Source organism: Triturus cristatus, chromosome 11 (assembly GCF_964204655.1).
Source record: "Triturus cristatus chromosome 11, aTriCri1.1, whole genome shotgun sequence".
In the NCBI taxonomy this organism is placed as follows: Eukaryota; Metazoa; Chordata; class Amphibia; order Caudata; family Salamandridae; genus Triturus; species Triturus cristatus.
The window spans coordinates 275,924,004-275,945,508 of record NC_140594.1 but is presented as its reverse complement, the minus strand read 5'-3'; the positions used below and the strand labels follow the sequence as shown (position 1 = coordinate 275,945,508).

General features: G+C 46.8%; 1 protein-coding gene across 1 annotated transcript in view; it reads left to right on the top strand.

Annotated features, from left to right (window-relative positions):
* The window catches only part of POLE (DNA polymerase epsilon, catalytic subunit), a 241,781-nt gene that overhangs the window by 172,415 nt on the left and 47,861 nt on the right, over nucleotides 1-21,505 (top strand). The window contains exons 35-39 of the mRNA XM_085636412.1: nucleotides 5,825-5,931; nucleotides 6,161-6,337; nucleotides 8,021-8,244; nucleotides 8,702-8,922; nucleotides 9,109-9,313. Coding sequence (XP_085492538.1) covers nucleotides 5,825-5,931; nucleotides 6,161-6,337; nucleotides 8,021-8,244; nucleotides 8,702-8,922; nucleotides 9,109-9,313 — 934 coding nt within the window. The remainder of the gene's footprint in view (nucleotides 1-5,824; nucleotides 5,932-6,160; nucleotides 6,338-8,020; nucleotides 8,245-8,701; nucleotides 8,923-9,108; nucleotides 9,314-21,505) is intronic.

The following is a 21,505-nucleotide window of genomic DNA, read 5'->3' as shown; positions in this document are numbered from 1 at the left end:
TGTTACTTATCTGTAACCACCTGTTTGTTGCATCTGTTGTAGGTCCATGTGCGCCTATTAGGATGCATTAGTCATTACCTACGTCTTGTATACAAGCAGTCACATCTGTTCTAATGGGGGGGGAATATAATAATCTGAGATGGAGTCTGCGTGCTAATGCATTGCGGGTTTGTTCTACGTGATCATAAATCATTCTCCAAATGGAAGTTTGGTTCAAGAAAACAAGTTGTAATATTCGAAACCCAACACTAGATGGCAGGATCGTGCAAAGTAGGTGAATCTACTGCATGATAAGCTCCACACCAGGGATACTCCAAGTACGGGCTGGGGCCCTCTTGCGGCTCTCCTGACCTTGACTTGCGCCTCCCTGACCTTGACATGTGAATGAATGAATGAAATTGGATAGCGCTTAGCTACCCTGAGGCCTCCTAGCGCTTTGCGGAGCGGAGAGACATAAAGAGCGAATCCTGCTAGTGTGCCGTGATAAAGAGGTGTGTTTTGAGCAGTTTCCGGAAGACCAGCAGATTAGGTTCTCCTCGGAGAGTGGGGGGGAGGGCATTCCAAAGGTTGGAGGCATTCGGAGAGAATGAGCGTCCACCCCACCTAGATCTTCGGACTTTCAGGGGAGGGGCAAGAAAAGCAGAACTGGAGCGAAGATTCTTAGAGGGTTGATAGGGGGTGACCAAGGACTGAATAATATGAGGGCCAGTTTTCCAAATAGCTTTGTGGGCCAGGCACATAGCTTTGAAATGGATCCTGGCTCGGATGGGCAGCCAGTGGAGATTCCTCAGAGCAGTTTTTGCTGTTTGTCTCCGGGGAATCTGGAGCAATTGGCGAGCCGCACAGTCTTGGATTACTTGAAGTCTATGGAGAGTAGACTGAGGGGCTCCCAGATATAGTGCGTTCCCGTAATCCAAGCGGGACAATATGAGGGCCTGTACCATGATCCTCCTCGCCTGAAAAGGGAGCAGAGGAAGGTTTTCCTGAGCATCTGCATCAGGCCAAAACAAGTAGCATAGAGCTTGGTTGCCTGATGGTTGAAGCAGAGGGAGCTGTCGAGCCATATGCCAAGGCTTTTTATCTGTTGCTTTGGGATGGGCATGGGGCCGAGACAAGTTGGCCAAATGAGTGTCGAGGTGGGTGATGGAATTTTACCCAAGAACATTAGTTCGGTCTGGTCCCCATTTAGCTTGAGGTGGGAACGGTCCATCCATTCGGCTACCGCCTCTAAGCAGGCACCTAGAGCGCAGGATGGTCCCTCAGGGTGGTTTAGTGCCACCACCAGTTAGTGTCGTCTGCGTTGGTAATGATTTTTATGCCGAATGGAAGGACTATCTCAGCTAGTGGGGCCATATACCAGTTAAAAAGCGTAGGGCTCAGGGACGATCCCTGTGGAACCCCACAGCTGAGTGGCCATCCATTGGATGTGGCGGTACCCTCGAAGACCTGGAAGAATCGATCCTTTAAGAAGGACTGAAACCAGGTGAGTGCCATATTTCCCACTCCCATATTTTCCAGCCGCTTCAGCAGGATGTTATGGTTAACCGTGTCAAAGGCGGCACTGAGGTCTAAAAGAATGATATCTGCCGAACCGCCCTGGTCCAGAAGTCTTCTGGCTTCTTCAGTCACCGCTAGCAGGGCCGTCTCTGTGCCTGAGGGCGGAACCCTGTTTGAGATACATGAAGCAGGTTGTTGGATTCCAAATGATGGAGTAATGTAGAATTTATATGTCTCTCAATTAGCTTGCTCAGCCAAGGGAGGAGAGAGATGGGGCGGTAGTTGGCCATATTCGAGTGGTCGAGGTTGTTTATTTTTTTTTAGAAGGGCTCTAACCTGAGCACATTTCCAAGCCAGTGGCACTGTGCCGGAGGTGATGGAGGAGTTTAATACGTCTAGGATGACTGGGCCAATAGTATTGGATACTAGTGTGAGGTACTGTGGAGGGGCTGGGTCTGTTGGAGAACCAGAAGTTACCCTAGACAGAAGGATGTCCAGGGATTTTGCGTCTACTAGAGGGAATTCTCCTAGAAAGCCCTGTGTTTTAGGATGTAGATTTCCAGTGCTAGGGTCGGTAGACTCAGGCACATAAGGGGAAAAAGGCAGACAGATCGACTGAATCTTATGATGGAAGTATTCGGCTAGTTCGTTGCAGCGCTGTGGTGCTTCCTCCTCTTTGGGGGATCCACGGTAAGGTGGACAGATTTGTCGATCCGAAAAATCTCTTTAGGAGAGTTGGCGGCTGCATTGATCCTTTCCTCATAGAAGTTTTTGGTCAATTTTGATCTCTGCTTTATAGGTTCTTATTGCTTCTCTTTAATCAAGTTTCAAGTTTCCTATCTTCTTCATAACTCTGTCTCCATCTCCTTTCCAGTTGTCTGCAGGACTGTTTGAGTTTCCTTAACTTAGGAAAAAACCATGGAGCAGATTTTTGCTTGAATCTTTTGTGGGAGGGTTTTTTTGGCAATGAGTTAAGGATCCATGAGTTGAAATTGTTTGCCAACTCAGGGTTAGGGTCATTGTGTGGACTAGTGGCATTAAGGACAGCGGTCCATTGGCTAGCAGAGAGATTCGACCATTTCCTCTCAAGAGTCAAGGTGGTCTTCTGAGGGTGGTTAGGGACCCAAGTCTCCCAGACCAGGGGAACTAGCGAATGATCGGTCCAAGGGAGGGGGATGGGAGCGCCAACCGAGAGCTTCTGATTATTACTAAACACTGGGTCAAGGAGATGGCCTTTGTCATGTGTAGGGGCGAAGCCTTTCTGTTTGATTTGAAGAGCGGATAGGCAGGTTGATAACTCAGTGGCTAGTTGGTTGGAAAGATCATCCAGATGGATGGTAATATCACCGAGAATTGTGAAGTTCGCTGAGGTCCGAGCCAGATCTGCCACAAGTATGGGGAGAGAATTGAGAAATTGGCCAATAGATCCTGGGGGACGTTAAAGCAACAGACCTGAGAAGGTGCAGGTAGGTGAGAGTTCTAGAGAGAAATGCATGCTTTCGCAATCTAGTGGGCCATCCATAGAGGACCGGCAGCTAAGGTTGCCTTTAAATATTATGGCTAGTCCCCCCACCTCTTCCGGTCAACCCTTTGTATTAAATATCCCGGAGGTAAGGTTTGGATGATGACTGGATCATGTAGGACATGCGCCCCCCTGACCTTGACATGCGCCCCCCTGACCTTGACATGCGCCCCCCTGACCTTGACATGCGCCCCCCTGACCTTGACATGCGCCCCCCTGACCTTGACATGCGCCCCCCTGACCTTGACATGCGCCCCCCTGACCTTGACATGCGCCCCCCCTGACCTTGACATGCGCCCCCCCTGACCTTGACATGCGCCCCCCCTGACCTTGACATGCGCCCCCCCTGACCTTGACATGCGCCCCCCCTGACCTTGACATGCGCCCCCCCTGACCTTGACATGCGCCCCCCCTGACCTTGACATGCGCCCCCCCTGACCTTGACATGCGCCCCCCCTGACCTTGACATGCGCCCCCCCTGACCTTGACATGCGCCCCCCCTGACCTTGACATGCGCCCCCCCTGACCTTGACATGCGCCCCCCCCTGACCTTGACATGCGCCCCCCCCTGACCTTGACATGCGCCCCCCCCTGACCTTGACATGCGCCCCCCCTGACCTTGACATGCGCCCCCCCTGACCTTGACATGCGCCCCCCCTGACCTTGACATGCGCCCCCCCTGACCTTGACATGCGCCCCCCCTGACCTTGACATGCGCCCCCCCTGACCTTGACATGCGCCCCCCCTGACCTTGACATGCGCCCCCCCTGACCTTGACATGCGCCCCCCCTGACCTTGACATGCGCCCCCCCTGACCTTGACATGCGCCCCCCCTGACCTTGACATGCGCCCCCCCTGACCTTGACATGCGCCCCCCCTGACCTTGACATGCGCCCCCCCTGACCTTGACATGCGCCCCCCCTGACCTTGACATGCGCCCCCCCTGACCTTGACATGCGCCCCCCCTGACCTTGACATGCGCCCCCCCTGACCTTGACATGCGCCCCCCCTGACCTTGACATGCGCCCCCCCTGACCTTGACATGCGCCCCCCCTGACCTTGACATGCGCCCCCCCTGACCTTGACATGCGCCCCCCCTGACCTTGACATGCGCCCCCCCTGACCTTGACATGCGCCCCCCCCGACCTTGACATGCGCCCCCCCGACCTTGACATGCCCCCCCCCCCCCCAACCCCCCTGACCTTGACATGCGCCCCCCTGTGAAGGACAGCACTGGCTACTGTTTACTTGACAGCACTAATATTGAGCGTACTGTTAAATGGGCTTTTATTTACACGTTAACTATAGTAAGGGAAAACAAGCAAAAATGGTGTCCTGCACCACTTTAGGAACACCTTAATTTTTAAAGACCTTGTGCAACAAACGTAAAAATGCAATACACTTTTTTTCTTTTTTTTTTTTGAAGAGTTTATTTGATTAACATGCCAAAACGTTTCACCTTAGTACATCAGTTTATATCACTGCATTGAGAGGCTATTATTAGACTATCTAGTTTTCAAACATGAGCTTAGAAACATCCATGCCTCAAGTGCCATTAGTGAATCAAGGGGCAAGTCATCCTCTGGGTGTCCTACGCTATTATACTTGGAGCAATATTATAGTTCATTAAATCAAACAAAAGGAAGATTTTGTACAGCTCACATCCTGAACTCCTGTTTTTCAAGGTGCCCTTTTATGTGATCATTAAGAAAACACAGGGAAAGTGAAATAAAACTATTGCCTAGAATCGCAAAATTTGAAACTAGAAAACTTGGGATCAATCCCAGCTTCCCCACTTGACCACATTGTACAATTAGGCCACTAGATGGGTATTGCTTTCCCTCTCGCTTGTTGCATCAAAAGTTAGTGCTTTGTCTTTAATTCTTGGTGCATGAGGTTAGAGCGTGGGCTGTAGCAGAAGCCACCTGAAGGCTTGGTTTGTGGAACCTTGCACTGATCCAGACCAGGCATCTGGCTTGAGGCTTCTGTGGCTCACCCACTTCTATCACATAATGGCAATTAAGAGGCCGAAGTATACGATTTGAGCCTTAAAATAACTCACTGTCCACACCATGTATATTCTTTGCTTTCCCTGCACCCATCTTGCACCACCCCTGACCCTCATCCTTCAGGGATCAGGGCAGCCCTTGGTCATTCCACTGATCATAATGTTTGGCCCCCGGAAAAAAATGAGTACCCATGCTCCAAACAGTTGTTTACATGTAAGTAACATTTTCTTACTTGTAGTAGTAACATTTGTTATCTTACACTTTCTACCAAGGACTCCTCAATCAGCCCTGCTCTGTTTATTTGTGGATTACCTGGCAAGTTACATGAGTAGATTGTAGCCCGTCATATTGTGATGTATGGCCCATGGGTGCAGACCAATTGTCTTCAATCTTTATTTAAAATGCACATCTACTCCTGGACCTTTCAGTACAAATCTGTCATAAGAGTTGGGAAATGTAATTTGGGGGGCTGGGGGGGGGGGAGAGGGGGGAGGGGGGAGTCCAAGGACCCGCCCACCCCCTGGTGGATCTTCCTCTCTGTCTCTCCGCTTCCCTCCTTTCGTCTCCCTGTTGGTATTCATTCATACAAAGTCTTGTGCATGGCTCTGTTTACTTCCTTTGCATATTTTCTGTTGTCTTTCCAGGCGGGATTACACAAAGTGACCCTGAACAATTGCCAGTCTATGATTTTGTTTTCTCCTGGATGTTGAGTACTTTGTTGTTCAAGCTGCTCTTTGAGGCGAGTGTTGCAATGATGGAAATAATACACACCACCTTTTTTTTTTTTGTCTCACAGGGAGCATTCGCCACATTTATCTTTACCACAATTCCCAGGGAAACAAAGCACTTTTTGGCCTCTTCATACCATCCCAGCGCAAAGCAGCAGTGTTTGTGGTGGATACGGTAAGGAACAATTGTGGTACCTATTGAGAGGCAGCGGTCAGGAGGAGGAGGTGGTGGTGAAGATATCAGGGTTTTTTGTCTCATGTTTTGGCAGATGAATGCCCAACTATGCTTCCTGCATTTGTCTGTAAATAAAAATATTCAGCCTCTGCTTCTCTTTCCTGCACCTTCATAAATCTTTGTTCGTGCTCCTGATACCCATGTTTTGATTTTGTTGTCTTTGATGCAGGTGAGGAGTAACCAGATGCCGAATTTAAACAACATGTATTCTACTGAGCATACAGCTATGCTCGAGAAGTTGGACCAAGAGCTTCTCCCTCCAGAGAAACACACCTTTGAGGTGCGGGCCGAAACTGACCTCAAAACAGTCTACCGAGCTATCCAGAGACTCCTCCTAAGCTACAAGGTGAGGATGGGCATGCATGGGGGAGTATTCAGCTACTGCGCCAGAAGATTGTCAAATGCAGCAAATGTAGACCGTGTTCTCTGGATAGATCAATTATTAGGAATCCTAACCCTTTCAGGAAAGAAGTTAAAAATGTGGTACTTGGAACAAATTGGCTCTAATGAGCTCTGCAGCTTTGTTTTAGAATGCAGCACTTTAAGTCATAAAAGGCATTCTTTAGACATTCTTACAGGTTTCATGGAAGTTGTCAACACAGTTTGCATACATTAAAGATGCTACTCTTAAGCACCGTATCTTCTGCATTAACGAAACTGATACATTTAATAAATGTGATGATGCACTACATTCTGGACTTCTTTACTTTGCAGCCCAGTTTGCAAAATATTTATATAATCATAATAATTCCGCATTTCTAAAGTGCAAATTTAACACCCCCAAATTGGTATCCCGGCGCTGAGGGGGCCTTTGGGGAGATTAAGTGAGCTACTGCCCAGAGTCACGTGATGCAGAGCTGGCGCCGGGAATTGTACCTTGAGCCACTCCGTAGTTTGCCTCTCTTGCTGCTGCCCCACAACTCTCCCCCATGATGCTCCTATGATGCACCTATGTAATTGCCATCTGCAGAAAAAAAGTCAAAATTTGTTCAGAAACCTGTAATCGAGTACTTTTACCGGTGGACCACCCATGGTACATCCAGCACCTTACCCCAACCAAATATCCGCTAACCTAATTTCTATATTTTTCAGGTTATATTACTCATTGTACAAACATTCTCAGTCAAAAGTCTCTCAGTTAGTTGCAAGTGGAAAATACATTTCTTCTCTGTAAATTAGATTTCCTTGCGAGCTTGATTTCTGCTTGAAAAGCTTCTAAAATTTTGTTTGACTAGCATTAACAGATATATCCTATTTAGAACATATCTTAGTTTCCACAAAGTTGCTGCAGATGTTGATGACTCAGAAAATTGCCCATCCTGCTTTTGATTCCAGACCCTACACTAGTAAGCAAGACCTCTGTGAAGGCATGGATTTTATTAAGTCCAGACAGCTTTGTGGATTATCGGCCAGCATTCTAAGTTAAAGCAATCTCTATGGAACCCGTTTAGTCAATGGTAATTTGCTTGAGGTACTCTGCAGACACTAGCATGTTGGTTGGTGATTCTCAGAAGAGTTACATTCAGGCTTTCTCTTTAAGGTATTAGCCAATGCTGTTTGTATCTACTAGAAAGCAGCTTGATATTTGCAAGGAGTCTGGAGTTTTAAAGCCTTCATTTTGTCGATGTTGGTGCAATCTCCCGTTGTATCAAATGCTCCTGAGCAGGAGAAACTGTTTTTCTGCAATCTGACCTTTCACTTTGTGCTCTCTCGAATTGTGGGTTTCATAAATGTCCAGACACATAGGGAAAGTTTTCTTTTTGTATTTTATTTTTTGGAAGCAATGTGTGCCATCTAACTTTACAATAAAGAACCATTTTTCATGTGATTACATGTACTTCTCTACTTTTATTTAACCCTGAAACGTCCTAAAGGGCTGTAAATGTATGTATACACAACTGTAAAAGGCAGTGGCCTCAAGCCAGCCATTGCGGCTCTCCAAGCCTTGCCCCATATTCTGGAAAAAGCCCATTCACCGCTCCGTCTTCCATTCACCTTTCTTCTCTCTGTCTTTATTCACTATTTGAAGGATGAACGACGAGGCCCATCTCTGATTGCTGTGCAGTCGAACTGGGATATGAAGCGCCTGACCATCGGAATACCCATCTTTGAAGAGTTTCCATTAGTTCCTGTTCGTGTGACGGATGACATCAGCTATAGTGTACTGGACTGGCAGCGGCACGGTGCCCGACGGATGATCAAACACTACCTCAACCTGGACAGCTACCTATCGCAGGCCTTTGAGATGGCCAGGTATGTTCACCTTATAACTGGTCTTCACCATGTGTAGTGACTTTGGGCGATGAATAATGGGTCTCTGGCTGGAGGCTCGAGTCTAAGGCTCAAACAAATGTAGGCACTTTATACTAGACATTTAGGTGGCACAATTTTATTATCTAAATATAAGGTATGGCTCTATCAGCTACTTAGACACTTTTCTTAGAGTTGTTTCAGGTTTGATCCTGGTTGTCACCAGCAAAGGTAAATGCTCTTGTTGATTCCACATTCGTTCTCCTTTAGTTCTGGTAGTCCATCACGGAGTCCCTAATAATCTATCATTCTTATCCATAATACTTTATATTATAGTTTGCCCTAATTATCTTGATTTAAGTTTTACTTTCTTGTATTTCTAATTCTTTCCACTTACGTTATGCTTTCTTATTTTAGACTTGATAATTCTGTGTTAAAGACTCCTCTTTTCTTTGTCTAGATATTATCATATTCCGGTGGGAAACCTTCCAGATGACATCTCTACCTTTGGCTCTGATCTGTTCTTTTCTCGCCACCTTCGACGACACAATCACCTTTTGTGGCAGTCACCGACATCCCGCCCAGATCTTGGTGGTAAAGAGGCTGATGATAACCGCCTGGTGATGGAATTTGATGAGCGAGCATCAGTGGAAATCAACAATCCTGGCTGTTTCTCAACGGGTACGTAGCCAGGCCATGAGTTCTCCAGGTGTATGGGATAGTGTATCTAAGCTTTGCCTAGCAGGAGAGCAGTCAAGGGTTGAATATTAAGAGTAAAAGACCGGTAGATTAGTAGATAGTAATTAATGACACTTGTTCTCTAGCGTGCCAGTAGTCTGTCTTTAATATGAACTTGATACGTTTTAGTCTGTGTGGAGTTGGACATCCAGAGCTTGGCAGTGAACACTATACTGCAGTCACATCACATCAATGACATGGAAGGAGCATCCAGCATCGGGGTTAGCTTTGATGTTATTCAGCAAGCATCTCTGGAGGACATGGTTACTGGGAACCAAGCAGTCAACTCCCTAGCAAGTTACGATGAAACTGCACTTTGCTCCAACACATTCAGGTATGGCAAATAGTTAGTATATTAACCACACTGCTGGTAATTCTTGGTGGAGTTTATTGACTTAAACTGCTTTTGATCTGCATATTTATCTAGCAACTCCAGGTTGTGTAGGGATGGCTTTGCGGTGAGTGGTGGATGTGAATGAGCAAATTTACAGTCTATAATAATTTATTAGATGATCTGATACACTGATCATTGATTGAACTGAGCAAAGGTTCCATGGCACCAGTGGGTAAGGTTATATATTCTTATGACCTCTACAATAGGATCTTATGCTTGACTTGTGGAGTTGAAATGTCTGTTTACCACGAGTATCCTATTAGAAACCCTGCATGTTCCTTCAGCCCTATGTCATTTGAGATGACCAGGCATGTTTCGAGGCTGCGATACTCTACCTCCCAAACTGAGCTCTGGGTGTGTCCTCCGTTACCAATAGTGCAGGCAGTAAACCTAGGAGGCTAGGCCAAAAACCTCATGAACCGGCGTTGGGTTATCAGCATCTTGTGTTCCTCATGGATCCATCTAATAAACTGGTGGCCATCTACCCCAGTGTTGGGTGGAGGGCTGATACTTAGCACCTTCTGAATGTAAGATTTGCAGCATGGACAGTTCACCCTCACATTAAAGCAGAGTTCCACCTGTGGGGTTACATTTGGATTTTTGGGTAAATTAGAAATTTTAATTAGGCATTTTCTTATTTCTCACTTTTACTTTATATATTAATTCCAATACATCTTTACCAATTTTGTATTCTTTCTTAAATATTTATCTTTCCAAATGTTCTTATGTCTCCTTTGCCTTTTTTCTTCCCATTTGTTTGTATTTTCTAAAGAGTATTCCCTTTTTTTTTTTTTTAACTGGCTTCTCTTTTTGCTTCTGTTTTCTTGCCACAATGGTGGGATACTCTCCTAGCTCCTCCTTTTTCTGTTTGTCCTTATTCAGATGGGGCAGATACGTTGTGATTGGAATGGAAAATTTGTTTAAGTGATTTAGTAATTCTGAATTTTGACTGTATTCCTTTCCCTTGTACCTACTTGAGTCTTAGCAGGTGTCCTAGCAGACAGATGGGTCACACTGATATGGGGACCACTTGTCATTCAAAATGTTGAGGCTTTGGTGAGCAGAAAGATGCTCCCGTCCAGGATGGTCATTTTTTCTTTGTTTGAAACCAACACCACCTTGTCTCTTTGTTGCTCTCAGATTTTTTTTAACTGCACATTTTTTGTTTTCAAAAGGAACCTCTGCAAGGGAACCTTGAAACAATTGGTACCTTGTCAATGATGGCAAATATATGATAAGCACTAAACATTTTAATTGCTTGATAAAACAATTATTAGCTGCGCAATTGTTTGTAAAACCTAAAGTGAGCACCTGTATCAGAATGTTTACTTTAATCAATGGCAAAATCCATTTTGTATAGTGTGTGTTGGATTGGGGTTGGAAGTCAAGTTAACTGTATTGAATCCATAGGTAAAAGCCCTGGTTAAGTCGAAGGACCCTTTTTGAACCAATGCGCAGTTGTCCATTGCGTCTACTCATCCTCAAAATGGCTTCCTGGTTGCAATAAGATATGCACAATGGGTGAGAACTGCAGGTCCTTTCAGTCCAGCCAGCCTATACCACCTGCTTTTTCATCTTACAGACAGGTGTAAAGGAGTCGAGCTCCATTTCTACCGTACAAAAGTATTCATGTTGGACAAGCCATCACACGCTTTTGACCTTCTTTGCTCCATCGTATCTCTCGGAAGAGGGACTTCATCATCCTTTGGACCCTAAGAGGGCATGTAGTTTTTACATGGAATGTTCCAGAGAACATCGGGTGGGCAATCAGCTCTTCGTGATGTTCTCTAGGATGAAGAAGAGCAAGGTGGTGCAGAAACGGCCCATCTCTAAATGGACAGTCCTTTTCATTAAGATCTGCTATCTATTGGCTAAGAAGCAGCTTCCAAAATGCCTTAGAATCTACTCCATCAAGGCCAAGGCTGCCACCACTGCATTGGCATACAAAGTGCCTGCACATGATATTTCTCAGTTAGCTACATGGGCATCAGTGCTCACGTTGACAAAGCATTAGAGCCTCAACTTTCAGGTCCTTCAAAATGGACTTTTCGCCTCCTCTGGCACAACACATTTGAAGGTACTGCTTTGGTAGCTTTTGGCAAGGTGAGAAATCTGTGGTTAAAAGTATCTATCGGAAGAACAAGTTACCTTCAGTAACGCTCTTTCTGATGGTTCGAACTGCAGATTCCTCACCATCCTCACACATCCCAGTTCTGTGGTATGAGCTGTTCTATCTCCAGAGATCCTGATCTAGGAATCGGCAAACTGGTTCATTCAATTTGCTTATGGGCTCTGTGTCTGAGGGTGTGTAAGAGTTCACATAACGACATGATGTTGGCGTGCAAGGGTGGTGCTTGTATGTAGCTCCATTCGTCACTTCTGGAGAGGAATGGTGTTGTCATGGAGTTGCACGGTACTACCTACTGACACACATGAGCACTGCATTGGAGATTTCCAGATCAGTCTGGCTCCAGCTGGAAATTACAAAGTGAGGATTCTGTGGCAACAGTATCCACCAAAAAGAGTGTTACCTAAGGTAAGTAACTTGTTCTTTATTTTTACTTTAAGTGACCGAAGAATAATGGCAGCAAAGATATTTCATGATAGGATTCAGCAGGTATGCTCTTAGCTGAAAATTGCTGGTGTAGGTTACGTCCCTCACCTGTAGGCACTAATAGGTATAACTGACAGTAGAAGTTCCTTAAATGTCTGACTGGATCTGGAAATTTTGCAAAAGTTCTTGTGTGCAAGTTGGTGGTGCCATGGCTCCATTCGACTCAGGCACCTCACCCGATGTGACTTCATGGAACCATGTAAGGAACCACCCAGTGTCTGATTTCTGTTACCTTTTTCCATACACTTCATCTTGGAACCAGTGCGTTCTTTTCTTATGTTTTTTTTTCTGCTTTTCAAGCTTTTCAGTGCAGTGCATCCTGTTGCTGGCGTCCTTGTTAATCTCCCTCCCAGTGTCTGCCTCCAATGCCTTGCTCCACCCCAAAACGTGTTGGCTCATGCTTTTACCTTTACTGACTCCAGTAGACAGTTGGTTTTCCTCAAATAGATAAACAAGGTCCGCATGGGTGCTGTTGGTCCTGATCTCACTGTGGGGCATAGGGTAAATTTGAGGACTCAGTTGCTCTGTCACGGTCTCCTTCCTCCAGACCATTTAAATCACTCCAGTCTAGGAGTGTTCCTCCTGTTTGTCGTTGCTCTTTGCCGCTGGGCAGCTCATCCATTCTTGATTGTCCCTCTACTCTAATCTTGACTGTGCCCAGTTGGGCTGAGACCTGGTGCAAGTTCATGCCTCTGTTCCAGTGCCCTGATTGGTGCTATCAGATCCCTCCTAGGTATTGCAGCACTTTGTGCTGTTCTTGCTCAAGTGGCGCAGTTCACCCTGGCTCTGCTTTCGAGGCTCCACCCCTCCCTCTGGTGTGCACTGGGCATAAAGGAGTTTTCAGCCCTATCGGTTGCACCTCTGCTGGTGGCTTCTACCCTGGCATGGTTAGCTTCAATCAGCTGGTCAGCTCCCGTCGTGCCCAGAAACATGCCACTCTGGCACTAAAGGTTCCCAGTTTTTTCATCATTGCTGTCATAGCTGGTGCAAAGCCATTGTCCTGCCTGTAAGGTATCAGCTATTCTGTCAATAAGAGTCGGAGCTTTTGAACTGTTGCTGGAGTTTTCTACTTGTGCCTCACATTCTTGACCTCAGAATCCTGTTCATTTGGGTGTCTTGTGTGTCTTCAGCTTCCTTCTTTATGGCTTCAAGGAAGGTGTGTGATTTTGTGACTGATTTCTGGGATGCGTTCTGTGCCGTCTCCTCTTGGGTGTCATAAGGAGCTTTTTATGGAATCTTTCATGATTCCATTCGCTGAGAATTCAAGCTCGGGGTTGATTCTAACCTGGCTTCATTTGGTCCTTCAGATGGCATTTCTTCAATTCATGAGACTCTGCATAAGGCTGTAAAGGTTTTGAATTTTACTACCTTCATGGCAGAGGTTAAAACCATCTACTTGCCTGAAAATCTCCTCACTGACCCTTTCTATTCAGAGCCCTTACTGCCATGTAATGAGGCACTAATGGCGCTTGTTAGGTGTATTTGCAATTGAGCATCTTCTGCACCAAACAATCTGCATGGCATTATCACTCGGCTCCTAATGTCCTTGAATTTTTTGCTTTCTAATCTAGAGTCTGACTATAGCCTATGATGATAGAAGTAATGTAGTGCCCCCGTAGAATAAGATCATATTTATATAAGTAAGCTGGTACTTTGTCAAGATCAAGGGTGTTACCCCTCTTCTATTTATTGATTGGTGCAAGAATTTCTGTAAATGTAAAAGGCTTCATTTGTCACTGGCCGCTCCTTACTGCATAGCGTTTCCTGCCAATGCCGAGGAATCAAGGTACCAACTTAAAACATTTTCAAACCAGTGGTCTGAAGTGATATGGATTTCGTGTTTTACCAAGTTTACCATCGGGTACTCTGACGTTATGCTCTTCTAATGCTTCGTGTCTGGTGACCAGTTAGAGCCATGCTCTTCGGGAGATGTCATAGATGGGGTTTCAGCTGCTTCCGTATTGCATTATTTCTTACTTCGCTGACTTGGTTCATGATGGTTTCGGAGCTGCTAAAAAGCTTCTTAGGTCTGGACTCAATGCAGTGGGCTCTGGTATGATGCCTGGGCTGTTTTGTGTTCCTACGCAGTCATGTTTGCTCTGCTCTTCTGTGAGCTGTCCAGGGAGGTTTGTTAGAATTTGCTTTTGATGGTTGCATCTCTTTGGAGAAGAGCAGATTCTGGAGAGGCATAGACAGTAGAATGTTCCTTCATGTCCTATGCAGCTGATGTCCTTAGAGGTGTATGGGCAAACTGAAGGTTGTTGGTGGATCAGGCCCCGTTTTTTTTTATTGTCTTTGCTGCCCTTCTGCATTATTTATTGCTGGACCCGACTGGTATGTCATTGGGGATATTACTTACAGCAGATTCTTCACCTTTGAATACTCCAATGGGGCTAGAATGTTTCTAGAAAGCTTTTGCCAGTAATGTTCCTGTGTGCTGCTGCGTGACTCCATACCACCCCAGAAGTGACCAAAAAGAATGTGTTGCTCTCTACTGAACAAGGACAACTATCCTGAAACACATGTCTAGAGATACGCAGCACTGGCTGCACCAACAAGGGTGAAAAACTAAAGCCTGACACCGAATTAAGTGTTATCATGCACTGCATTTACTATGGTGCATCGGGGCGAACTGAGTGCTGGGATGTGAGGCAGTGTGCGCCCACCCTCCTCTGCTTTGCGGTGACTCACATAATGGCCACACCTTCATGCTGGTGCCAGTTCCTTTCTTTCAACGCCTTGTGGAAGTCCTCCAAGTTTAAGGTGCAGACTTGCTCCCACTCCTGAAGATGTTGCTGCAAGAGGTCAGCTTTGCGGCCAAAGTCCTCCAGTAAGTCAAAATCCAAACAGAAGCACAAGAAAGTGAAGTGGGGCTTAACCCCATCCCTCTTCTCGCTACACAAAGAGAAAGTGCAAGGGTGTCACAATGTTAGTCGGTCTGCTCACAGACCTCAGATTACATAGCCTATTCCACAGTTGGTCCTGGTGCGCCCTGAATTTTCTGGGCCATTGGCTTCGCCACAGCAAATTAGCACATATCAGGAGGCCATGCTGCAGATATTTTGCATTCTATCAGCTCTCTATGGTGTGTCCTTGATGCCCCAAGGTTCCGCAGTGGCCCTCAGTCGGGATACCTCTGGCGGGTCCATCCTTTTTGTTATCTGAGGTCCTTGGGGCTCGTTATTGGCTCTGCACCGGCTAGTACAGGCTTCCACCTTGTTCCACAAGCTACACCAGTCATTAATGTTGGTGCCGATCCCTACCAGTGTTCATGCTACAAAAGTTCTAAAGTGCAGGTAATCCTCATAAATCTTACTCTGATCCTATGACTGGGTGGAAGTGCCATCAGAGGCTCCTTTATGTTTTTTGTTCAGATTCTGTCCAAAGCTTGCCTCTACTCGGAGATGATGCTGACGATGAAGGTAGGGATGGGGATGATTTACCCCATATAATGATAATAATGTTACCATTGATTTGCAAGAGGCCACTGGGCTTGATACTTCCTGATACAGGATTGAACTCGCCATTTGGATCTCCAACAAAAGAGGGTGCATCATTTGCAGTGGTGATGCAACGAGCAGCTGAGATCATGGACCCACAAATACTCTACTGAAGTTAGGACAAATGTCCCTACAATAAATCTTACTGTCTGGGCCAGCCACACATGTGGCCTTCACTGACTCCCAATTGAGCTTGTGGTCAAAGCCCTCTTCTATCCCATCGGTGAATAAGCAGGTGGCCAGATGTCCTAGACAAGCACTTGTTGCCCCTGATTTTCTCATTAAACCTTCTACTCCAGAGAGTCTGGTTGTTGGCCTCAGCCATCAAGGTGAACCCCAATTCTTTCAACACAACTCTTCCAGATAGGGAGTCTAAGAGGACGCACTGTGCCAAAAGGTTTGCACGTTGAGGTTTCTGCGAGATCACGTGGCTGGAATGGAACTCGAGATTTCTGTATGCCTTCCTTTCTCTGTGCCGAGTTCTGTGTAAGATCAAGAACAACTGGGCCCAAGTCATTCTAGTGGCTCCGGATTGAGCAGTGTTGTACCAGGAGCTTCTGTGAATGAGAAGATTTCCTTCAATCAGGCTGCCACTTCCAGAGGACCTTATGTCTCAGCAGCAGGGCAGGGTCCCCCACTTGAATTTCACAATCTACACCTCCATGTGTGGAGATTGGGCAGCAGCAGTTGACTGCATTTGATCTGTCCTCGTACATGATGGATATCATCCTTGCTGCTACGTACCGTTCCACAAAGTCCAATTATGACGTGTGCTGCAACAGATTTTTTGGGGTAGTGTGGTCTACAAGAATTGACCCTTAACAAGCGTAAAGATGTTCATTTTTTTGTTTCGTCTTTGTCCCACTAAGGCCTTGCACTATGAAAAGTTGTCAGCCCTTTCAGCCTTTCTCTGTTTGCAGGACCAACCATCCATGTTTAAATCACCTGTTGTGATGAGATTTACTAAAGATTTGATACATGTTCCCTCCCAAACCTTTTGTGATGCCATAATGGGACCTTAACACGCTCAAAGTCTTGCCTTCTTTCATGCATTCATTACTTCTCCTCATCCCTCAAAGAGGAGGATAGACTCCATCTGCCTTAAACCTTTTGATCAATCACACCACATACCATTAGGTGGATGATGAACTTTTTCTGGGGTTCTCTAGGACAAAAAAGGCAAGGCAGTGCAGAAAAGAGCTATGTCAAGATGGGTAGTTCTTTGCATTATCTACACTTTGACCAAAAAGCAGCTTGAAGGACTGAGGGCCCATTCCGCAAGGGCCAAGACCGTTACTACTACGGAGGCACATGGCGTGCCTGTTCTTGACATTTGTCAGGCTGTGATGTGGGCATCTGTGCGCATGTTCACAAACGACTACAGCCTTGACAGACTGGTCCGAAGAGAAGGACATTTCGACCGGTCATGGAGAACTTTATCAGAACCACTCCCCGGAAGGTACTGCTTTAATGTATATTCTAAAGTTGAGGAATTTGCGATTAGAAGTAATCGGAAGAATAAGTTACTTACTTTCGGTAATGCTCTTTCTGGTGGATGCCCTATCTAATTGCAGATTCTTCACCACCCTCTCTCCATGTTCTGTGGAATGGTTTCTTTTCCACTTCAAAAAGATCCTAATTAAAGGTGTCTGTACACTGGTACCTCTGATTATTGTTGGTCTCCGTGTCCAAGGGCTTGGACAGTCAACAGAAAAACATCCGCACATAGGGATGCCGCTTATATGTGGCCCGCTTGTCACTTTCGGGCAGATTAAATCAGCATGGAGCTGCACGGACCCTCTACTGGTGTGCAGGAACAATGCTGTTTTTAAATCTCCTGGATCCAGTCTGATGACTGAAGGTAAAGAATCTGCGATTAGATAGAGTATCCACCAGAAAGACCGTTACCAAAGCTGGCTTTTTTTCTGATAGATACTTCTACCTGTAGATTTCTCACCTGTAGGAAAAGGTGTCAGAATGGATCCAGAATCTTCAAAGCAATGAAGTCGCCGGGAGGGGAGCTGGACTCAGCTGGCACCGAATGTGACGTCAGGAAACACCACTGAGACCAAAAAGCGCCAGCCCTGGCATATCAACATTAGTTCCCTTTTTTCTACGCAAATTCAGAGCTTCAATCTGAGTATTTATTCAATTTATGCAGTACCATGTTTCCTTCCAAAAGTCTGGGTTTAAACCCTGTAGAGATTGTGAGGGACAAATGTCCATCACGGAACCTTCCCGCAGTTTGTCTGTGGTGTTTAGGGTCGACCATGACTCGAAACCCGGTCCTCTTGCCTGCGCATGAATCCCAAGGCCATCAAGGAGTGGGAGGCCAAACTCTTCATGGCCAGAGCGAAGGACAACTATCTACTTTGGAAGTGGTCCCAGCATTGTTCTCGCTCTCCATCAACCTCTTCAGCTACGAAAAGGAGGAAACACCAAAAGAAGAGTAAGAAACATTCTAGAGGTAAGTTTCCTTGATGTTGTCAGTCTCCCACAGGATCTTTGTCCTCCGAACCAGAGCTCATTTACCCGATGCCTGTGGACCCTTTGCTCAGCTTTTCTCCTGTGGGCATAGCTTAGGACAGACCCCTACTGCTTCCAGAGCGCCAGTACCTCCGCCAACCGAGCCTCCGGCACTGACCTTCCCTGAATTCTTTACTTTGTGAGCATAGCCAGCAGCGTTCCTTAATGCCATGTATTCCATTTTTACAATGGCTTCGGTGTATTTCATTGCACTTCAGGTCCAGCAGCACCACCTCTGCTTCCAATGTTCCTGCCTTTATAGCCATTCAGTGCTGCACCTCTAATCCAGTGCCTTCCCCTCATTGTTTTGTCCCTGCCCTCTGCTTCTCTGTGTAGCAACCCACTTTGAAGCCGCCACTGCCGCCTGCGGCTCCAGATACTGTGTTGGATGTCGAGCCCCACATTGATTCATGTTCCAGCATTTAGAAGAGGAGGCCTACAAGGCACACCTCCATGAACTATTTTGGAATGGTTTCAGACCTTGTAGAGCCCTATGATGATCTGGGCAGGATCCTATAACCTATTTTCTGGTCTTCTCCTCTGCAGGTGGTCTGGATATTAGCCTGGATCTGGCCATGGAATTCCCCACTGGACCACCAACGCCTGAAGGTTATACTAATAGCCCTAGCTACCTTCAGCTGAAACAAAAACTAATGTCCTCACCGAGGTCTTTATGCCTTTGTCTACTGCCCCTGATCCTCTTCTCTCCTTCACTGAGGTTCCGCCAACACCCGTCTTGGCCGATTGGCAGAAGCCTTCATCTACACCTGCTGTAGATAGATTTGTGGCCTGCCTTTATCTCTCGGCCCCTGGTGATGTGCTGTTCTTCTCCACACTCCCTCATGGACCTCTCTTTTGATGGAGAGCTCCTCTTTGGAGATCAGGCCAACTCATTGCTGGAGCTGTTTAACGCTTCTAAAGCCATAGACTTCAGCTCCTACCTCCAACCAGAGACTACCAGTCTTTTTGGCGCTTTTTCGGCTTTGGAAGAGGATCTTCTTTTTGACCCCAGCAGTATCTGCAAGTGCTTAAGCAGCAGCCGAACCCTCTAATCGACCTGCACAGGGGCCTCAAAGTAAAGGTCTATGGATCCGCCTTGTAATCCTCTTCCTATGCTGCCCTCCAGGAAAGGAGGCCTAGTTTGGAGCCTGTGGGAGGGCGGGTGTCCTGCTTTCTTCCTTCCTGAACGGCCATTACTTTGGACCAGTGGCTCCTTCAGTTTACAGAAAGGGGCTACACCTTCCGTTCCTTTAGATTCCACCCCCTATTCCACCTCCTCCCTCCACTACGCCCCTGAAAATTTTACCAATTTACAGCAAGGGATGGTATTGTTCCCCCTCAAAGGAGCAGTGGAGTTAGTGCCAGAGACTGAAAAGGTTCTGGATTGTTCAGCACGCTAGTTCCTGGTGACTATGAAGGAAGGTGGTCTTCGTCCGATTCTGGATCTCCGAAGCTTGAACTTCTTCCTCAAAAAGGAAAAGTTCAAGAAGCTGACAGTAGCTCAAGTTCTACTGCCCTTAGAGCTTGGAAACTAGATGGTGTCACTCGACCTGCAGGATGCATACTTCCACATCCCGATCCTTTGGCCCCATCAGTTCTTGCAATTTGTGGTGGGCTATACATACTACTTATCTGCGGTACTGCCCTTTGGTTTGATATTGGCACCTCAGGTCTTCACAAAGGCGATGACTGCGGTTGCAGGCAATCTCAGACTGTCGGGTATCCCTGTTTCCCTGAACCCGTATGACTATCTCCTCAAAAGCACCTCACCGGACATGTTATTGCACTACTTTCAGATGATGGCATGTTCATAGTCAGAAGTGGCCACCACCCTTCTCCATGCCTTCCCCCCGTTACAAGGAATACAGATAATTCAGGATATGGTTCTAAAATTTCAGCATGGCGTGAGAGTCCCAGTCCTGAGTCCTAAGATTCCCAGGTCTACTGGCTACCTGCATCATCCTAGTCACACGCGCATGTTGGCACATGGGAGCTGCAGTGGTGCCTCCAAAGGCATTGGTTCCAGTATGGGGGAGACCAGTCGGACTCCATTGTGATCTCTCCAGCGCTGCAGCAAAATTGGCTTGGTGGGGGATTGAGGTGAACCTGACTCGCAGGATGGCCTTCACTCCCCCACGAACCGTGACAACCATAGTGACAAATGCCTTCACCCTAGGATACACTATACCAACCTGCTGGAACTGCAGGCGATTCGACTGGCGCTCAAGGCCTTCCTTCCCTCCATCGTGGGTTGGCTTCTCCAGATCTTGATGGACAACACGATTGCGATGTGGTGCGTAAACAAGCAAGGGGGAGTAGAGTCTCACCTCCTTTGCCTGAAAGCGCAGAGTCTCTGAATGTTGGAGTCGATGACCTGAGCCGGCGTTATCTTGCTGATCAAGAGAGGCATCTTCTACCAGAGGACATCTTAACCCAGTGGGTGAGTCGTGAGGTCAACTTACTTACCTCTTCAGAAATAGTCAATACTTGCAGTTCTGTGCCTCCAGTATCCATTAAAGGGAGGCTTAGGGGATGCGTTTCAGTAGAGGTGGAACTTTCAGCTGTATTACGGGTTCTCCCCCCCTCCCCGACCCCCCCACACCCACACACACCCTTCCCAAAAACACAAACCATTTTCTTGAAGTTCTAAGGAAGTTTTCCCAAGACTGGGCCTAAGTCATTCTCATCGCCCGAGATTGGCCGAGAAGGGTGTTGTATGCAGACCTTCTGCTCTTCTCTGCTTGTCCCCCACTTTTCCTCCCATTCAGGACGGACCTTCTCTCCCAGTAAGGGGGACTGGTTTGCATCCCAGTCTCCGAGATTTCCACCTACATGCTTAGAGATTGAGGGAGATACCCGAGCTCCTTTCAGCTGTCACTGGAGGTAGTAGACCTCCTCTCATCTGCACATTGCCTCTGAACCAAACCTGCTTTTTCCGGCAGGTGAAGCCACTTTGTTGCATGGTTCGCTGACCGTGGTGCGGATCCCTTGCAGGCCAAACTTTCTCAAGTACTGCAATTTGTCCTTCCCTTGTGCAGAGGGGATGTGACATTGACACTGTAAAGGGCTAGTTAGCCACCTTGACCGCTTTCCTCTGCCTGCCGGATCAGCTGCCCCTATTTAGGTCCCTTGTTGTCATGCTTTTTCTCAAGAGCCTGACTAATCTTTTTCCACCCACTACCTTTGTGGTTCCTCAGTGGGATTTAAATCTGTTTTTTACCTTTTTTATGGAACTTCGTTTGAGCCCCTTCACAGTTGTACCCTTCATATGTTGACCCGCAAAGCTGTGTTTTTGGTTCTGATCACATCTGCTAGATGGGTCAGTGGGTTGCAAGCCCTTATCTGTTGCTCTCCTCTCACAACATCTCTCGAGGTAAGTTGGTGTTGCCAACCAGGGCTGCTTTCCTCCCTAGGGTAGCCACTCCTTTCCATCTTGCCCAATGCATCACTCTTCCACTGTCTGTCGCATCTGTTCATGGACAGGTCTTCCTG